This window comes from Arachis ipaensis, chromosome B09 (assembly GCF_000816755.2).
Source record: "Arachis ipaensis cultivar K30076 chromosome B09, Araip1.1, whole genome shotgun sequence".
In the NCBI taxonomy this organism is placed as follows: domain Eukaryota; kingdom Viridiplantae; phylum Streptophyta; class Magnoliopsida; order Fabales; family Fabaceae; genus Arachis; species Arachis ipaensis.
Window position 1 is genome coordinate 130924098 of NC_029793.2, and position 6513 is coordinate 130930610.

A 6513-nucleotide genomic window follows, 5' to 3' on the forward strand; every position below is an offset into this window, starting at 1 on the left:
ATGGATTTTGACCTTTAGTTTGTATTATCTTGCACTACTAGCTTTCCCAGCTAAAAATCCCCCATAACGATCATTTTCGTAAAAAACAAAAAATTGCACATATCTATCCGATTCTGCCATATATTTATTCATAATAATCTTACAATATAAGAAGATAAAATTATTGCTTCATTGGCGGTTTTGATCGCTAAGCTGCACGAAGCATGCCGTTTCCATTAATCACATTAATTATTATTATTATTCCTGAAAGTCAAAATGTATGCTATGCTGCATGAAATAGCCTGCCTCACTTTTCAATTTTAAATAGCAAGATGTAAATGATATTTAATAAATTTGCGGTACGTATTTTTATTTCTCAATTGTATTTTAGAATACACAAAATATGTAAGAAAATCATACCTTTATCTTTCTATTTAATTGATTGAATTCTATTTCTATTAAGACTAAAAAGAGCTCAATGCATGTCATATTTTATTTTAACTTGACGCTATATATTCATTAATGTGGTTATAAAGGCAATAACATATGTGAAATTACTTTAATATTTTTAATATAAGATAGAAATTAAAAAAACTAAATCTACGTCAAACAGAATACACGAAAAAAAAATTTAAAATATAAACTTAGAGAAATTCTAAATGTTAATGATCCGTACCTCAATACTCAGACTAATGTTATATCTCAAACAGACTAAGTCAAACGCCAGTTACACCAAACAGGAGAGATCTTCGTCATACCTCGGTTCCAATTCTAGAAATTTTGAGATCACCCGCACTCGCCCAAACATAAATAAGATGTTGCGAGTAACCTAACAAACATGGATATACACACAAAAAGTATAGTTAGGAAAGTCATTAATATAGCTGATTCTTGAACATAGACTAACTTAAGTATCGGAGTTTCTTTTGCAGGTTCTCCACATTGCTCGGACGAGGAAGGAACTTGTGGCGCAGCATATTGAAAAAGGACGTCATCAGTGCTCTTCCAGCTGCCGCCGACTTATACCTCGGAGCCAAGTCCTAGACAAAAATATTTGGCACCCACCGTGGAGCCGAAATTATTCAGATTTATCCCCACGTACACTTTGTTTTATTATTTTTTGCAGGACCATGGCCGACGAGACCATATTATAGACCCCTCCCCCCCACTAATGGGGAGCTAGTGGCTATGAATGCTACTCTCCTGACTGAGGTCAGGAGAATGGCCGACCTTTTGGAAGCATCTCACAACGGGAAGTCAAACACGGATGACCTCAAGAGTCAAGAGTGCGACCTCAAACGGCACGCAACCTCTGGACTCGGGCTCCCAGGAGGTCACTCCACTGAAAGAGAAGTTGACGATAGACAACCCCTTTTCGGAGGATATTGTCAAGTTCCAAATGCCAAAGAATTTTGTTCTACCTACAGCACTCAAGCCCTATGAAGGATTTGGAGATCTCCGTGTTCACATTAAAAAGTTTCAATCCATGATGTTCTTTAACAGTGCCTCTGACCCTATATTCTGTCGGTCTTTTCCAACTTTTTTGGATCATGCTGTTTTATTTTGGTTTTCTAAGATTCCTACAGGTTCAATATCTTGTTTCGAGGAACTGGCAAGGTCCTTCATTGACTATTTTGCAGCTTCAAAGATATACGTACATGGGTCCGACTACCTCAGCACTATCAAACAAGGCCCGCATAAAAGCTTGAAGGACTATATGACGACGTTTGCCAAAGCAACTATGGAGATCCCCGACCTCGGCCCTGAGGTACACCTACACGCACTAAAGAGTGGCCTCCGCCCTGGGAAGTTCCAGGAAACCATCGCTGTCACCAAGCCGAAAACACTAGCAGAATTCCGAGAAAAAGCTACAGGTCAAATGGAGATCGAAGAACTCCGTGAAGCTTGGCAGACGAAAAAACAGCAACCCCGTCGAGATGAAAAAAACAACCAAGGTCACACACAAGCAAGGAGCTTAAAAAGCCTTTCAAACTGACCCCGAAGTTCGACTCCTACACCAAATTCAACACCAAAAGGGAGAACTTCATCAAGGAGATCCTTTACAGTAAGCTCATAAAGCCGCCAAACAAAACAGGAACTTACCAAGACCACAAATACGTGGACAAAACTAAGCACTGTACATTCCATTAGAAGTTTGGCCATACCACAGATAGGGATGTCAATGGGGCGGGGGCGGGATCAGGGGATGCCTCCCTGCTCCCGTCCCCGCCCCCAGAATTAATCCCCGTCGTTCCCCGTCATAGGGAGATAATTGTCCCATCCCTGTTCTCCGCGTTTTTCGCGGGGCCCATTTCCCATCTCCCTATGTTTAACATTCATATAGAAATTATAGTAAAAAATATCAAAAAAACCAAAAAACAAACTACAAAATATTATTACAAACACACAAACATATCTTATCCAAGATTATAAGTCCAAAAATACAACATAGTAAATCATAGTCCATAAAATAAAATCTTAAAGTATAACTTCCATTCTAAAAAAAGCAATAAAATAAAATCTTTAACATCAAATATTTTTTCATTGTCAGCATACAACTTCCAACAAACATCTCTATGTTCTCTGTTAAAACAAAACAGACATAAATATGTTAATATACATCATAAACAAGAATTTCACACATTAAATAAAAATTTGACATACAAAGAGATATGATGTGGAAATTATAGAATGAACTTTATAGCATAGTTATAATTGTCAAACCCATACCCTCATTGTTGAAATAGGGTTTTTGTATTAAATATATAAATATATGAGAATCAAATAACACTAGTACCATTTTAAACAATTGTTTTGAAAAACCATATTATCAAGATTTTAAAGTAGGTGTAGATGATGTTCCAGAAAGACAGCTTAATGTTGTTTCCATGTCCTCTTAGCAACATAAGGGGTGCATTTAATTTCCAATGGGAGTTAAGTCTCAAAATAGTCCCTGAACTTGCACTTGAGCCTCAAAGTAATTCCTAAAATTAATAATTACTCAAATTCGTACCCGAAATTGTTCTCCGGGACTTATAGTGGTCCCTAAAATAATTTTCGTCCATCCTTATTATTGGAGACCATTGAAACGACGTCGTTTTATATTTTATAAAAAAAAAATACGTCCCCCCTTCTCCTTTCCTTTTCCCTTTCCCTTTCCCTTTCCCTTTTCCTTTCCCTTCCAAATTGTATTCAATTCACAAATTCTTTTTTGCTGTTCAATTGTAACGCACTAACACTGAAAATTCAAATACAATAATTGAATCAAATTGGTAAGCTTGTGATGATCATAAAAAAAAACAGCACATGTAAGATTCACAAGAATAAAACAAAATTGACCTCATCAGGAAATGGAATCTGAGAATCAGAAACATTGTAAAAGGCTGAAAGTGCATAATTTTGTTCCTTGTTTAATGGGAGAGAAGGCAAAAGGCCTCATAAAAAAGTCATAACTTGCATTTGAGAAAAAGGTAAGCCATGGCTGTAACCTTTCTCTCTTCTATTACCTCCTCTCAAAAGACAGTGACAATTCTTTCTATCTCTATTATCTCTCTCTGTGAACTAATAAATTATTATTATGTTTCTTCTGAATTATTTAAACAGTTATAAAGTACTGCTTTTTATTGACAACGATTACGAAAGGAAAAAGAGAAAAGAAAACTGGGGATGGGTTGGGAAAAAGGAAGGAGAGCATGGAAGGGAAAGAAAAAGGAGAACTGGAGAAGGGTTGGAAAAGGAAAAAGGGACTGTGGAAGAAAAAAGGAAAGAAGAAATGGGAATGGAGAAGGAGAAGGGGAAGGGAAACGTGGAAAGGAAAAGAAAAGGAGAACTGGTAATGGGGAAGGAGAAGGGGAAGGGAAGCGTGGAAGGGAAAGGGCAAGAAAAAAAGATCGGGAAAGGGAAAAGGAAATGTGAAAGAGAAAGAGAAACGGGAAATGAGGAAGGGGAGTGAGGTGGGGGTGTATTTCTTTTTTTTTTTAATAAATATAAAACAAAGTCGTTTTAGTAGTTTTTAGTGTTCCAGTGAACAAAAAACGCTTTGGAGACTAGTATGAGTCTCGGAATATAATTTCGAAAACGAATTTGAGTAATTATTAACTTCAGAGATTACTTTGAAAGTCGAGTGCAAATTCAAAAACCACTTTTAGACTTAACTCTTCCAATGGACTTCAAAATCTTCCGAATAGTAATGTATTGCGGCTAAAGTACAATCCCTAGTTACAAATTATAATGGTCTGATACAAAAATTCCTCCAGAAACTATGGTGTATAATAATTGGGGGAGTTAAATTATATATGGTCTTCTGAAATCTCACACCATGAGAATAAGGTTTATTTTAGTCAATAATGAATATCAACCACACCATCCAATTGTCTTGTTAACCGTGAAACCAGCTCCAGAGGGCTGAGACTCTGGCTGCTGAGGAGGTCTGGGCTCTCTTGGTTTGGCAGGATCAACAAATATAACCCATCCATCAATAAATTTAGCATTCATTCCGGCTCTCGCCTTTTCAGCATCTTCTATGGTCGCATAAGTTACAAATCCAAATCCCTTTGACCGTCCAGAGGCTCTATCGGTTATAACCTTTGCTGTCGATCAAGATGAGTGAAGGTCAGGAATGATATCCAGCAAGCTAATACATAAGCATGTAGAAGAATCAAGTATTGCAGGAGAAATGCATTACCTTGAAGCAGCTGCCCGAAAGGAGAAAACGCTTCAGTAAGTTTTTCATCTGTTGTCAGTCTTGAAAGACCTGTTCAAAATGCCCGATACATATAAAAGTTACATACAGAACTATGTAAATTCCATTATACTGGATATTTATATTAGAAGCTTCGCCAATTATAGTCTTACATGATCCACCTAACAATTCCCTACAGAAAATGGTGCTAAAAAGAAAATGGACGTTTATTGAACTACAAGCCAATAGAGTAGAAGAAATTCAGAGTTTCAGAGACCAAAAAATGGCCTTTCATGAAGTCCTACAGCGCTACTAATAAAATACATTTCACGAGAGTGAAACTTATCTTACTTCTTTGTATATTTATATTCTAATAATTCTGTCTCCTAATCATATAAATATTGTAAAGTGAGTGATCCAACTTTAAAAGACACAAATTAAGCATTGTATCTGTGTCTTGTCACGCAAGATGTACGAGCACTAGCTTTAGTAGTGTTTGTGGGAAAACTCTTTAAGAGCATCATCTCCAGTCAAAGTTAATGAGTTAACAACATATCCTTCTCATTACATTTAGAGTAATAAATAAGACGCAACAGTTCTATTCAATTATCTTCCTCGGATCCCCTTCCCCTTGAACTTTGGCTTTGTATAGACACTAGTAGACTAGTACCTGTATTGATAAAGATTACACTTCAATGTTCCAGGTTGGTTATAAAAGTCGCCACATAAAAATGCAATGCATTCAAATACTATTCTACTGTTCTTGAAGGCTACATTGGAGTACACAATAATACTTCAGAGTCCAAGTTCAAAACTGTTGAATCCAACAAATTAAAGGAATCAAGACAGAAGAGCCCTACAACTTCAAACCTCCTTTTATCAGGGATACAGAAAAATACCACAATTCCACTAAAAAAGCTAGCCTCAAAGTTTAAGATACAGGTATCTATCAGATGCAAATCATAGTTGCTAAGCCTACCCATCTAGTGCAACATAATCATTAATCATAACTGATTACCCTGTCCAGATTGAAGATAATTTTGCGTCTCAAGGAAGCTAATTTGACAATTCTAGAAGAGAAAACAGAATAAGGAAAACAACGAAATGAAGGTTTCAATAGTGACAATCATGTTATGGAAATGATCAATTAATTATAATTAATAAGATGAACAAGCAGAAGAGAATTGGAGTAAATTACTGACCGCTGATGAAGAGTTTTGGGGAAGTAAGAGTCGAAGTGAAACGAGTAGAGGTGAAGTGGGAGGCCACAACTATAGAAGACTGGCGGAGAAATCGCTGAGCTCCACTGAAGAACGCCATCATCACCAAAACCCTAAACTCAAACCCTCACTAGTCCCTTCCCTTCACACTTCACGCTTCACACTTCTTACCTTTCAAGTATCCCTATTCCCTAAACCCCTCTTTTTATATACTTAGGGGTTAGGGATGGCAATAGGTACGATAGGTTTGGATCTAAAGTTTGAATTTTATCTGTAGAGAGTAAAGTATGATTTTTTATTATTTATTTTATAGGTAAAATTAAAAATAAATATGAAAGAAAAATTATTTAAAGATAAAATATTATACTTTATCCTTTAAAGTACAAATTTAAAATTTAGAGAATCCAAATTATATTTTTAATCAAGATAAAATTTAATAATAATTCAATATATTATTACAATATAAAAAAAAATATTAAATTTCTATCTTAAATTATAAACATTTAATTCTTACTCATCCCAATTCTAACTTTATAATAGTAAAGTGTATATCTTATTCTAATTTAAATATATTTTTATAATTAAGCATTCACCTTAATTTTAAACCTAAGTTTAAGTTTGGATAACTTAAAT

At 35.5% G+C, this 6513-nt stretch overlaps 2 protein-coding genes across 2 annotated transcripts; one reads left to right on the forward strand and one right to left on the reverse strand.

Moving 5' to 3' along the window:
* LOC107616485 lies at positions 1247 to 1975 on the forward strand. The gene has a single exon (XM_016318436.1). It carries the CDS (start codon positions 1247 to 1249, stop codon positions 1973 to 1975), a length of 729 nt encoding a protein of 242 aa, XP_016173922.1.
* On the reverse strand, positions 4137 to 6083 carry LOC107619360 (glycine-rich RNA-binding protein 6, mitochondrial). The gene is made up of 3 exons (XM_016321627.2): positions 5863 to 6083; positions 4664 to 4732; positions 4137 to 4568 (listed from the first exon to the last, which is right to left on the reverse strand). Exons 1-3 carry the CDS (start codon positions 5981 to 5983, stop codon positions 4333 to 4335), a joined length of 426 nt encoding a protein of 141 aa, XP_016177113.1. The 5' UTR covers positions 5984 to 6083; the 3' UTR covers positions 4137 to 4332.

Excerpts from the sequence above, each read along its gene's own strand:
- LOC107616485 (XM_016318436.1), top strand. The coding sequence starts at position 1,247 with ATGACCTCAAGAGTCAAGAGTGCGACCTCAAACGGCACGCAACCTCTG.
- LOC107619360 (XM_016321627.2), bottom strand. The coding sequence starts at position 5,983 with ATGATGGCGTTCTTCAGTGGAGCTCAGCGATTTCTCCGCCAGTCTTCT. Across the intron at positions 4,733-5,862 it reads CCCAAAACTCTTCATCAGCG|GTCTTTCAAGACTGACAACA; the intron begins GTCAGTAATTTA and ends CATTTTGAACAG. Across the intron at positions 4,569-4,663 it reads TTTCGGGCAGCTGCTTCAAG|CAAAGGTTATAACCGATAGA; the intron begins GTAATGCATTTC and ends CTTGATCGACAG.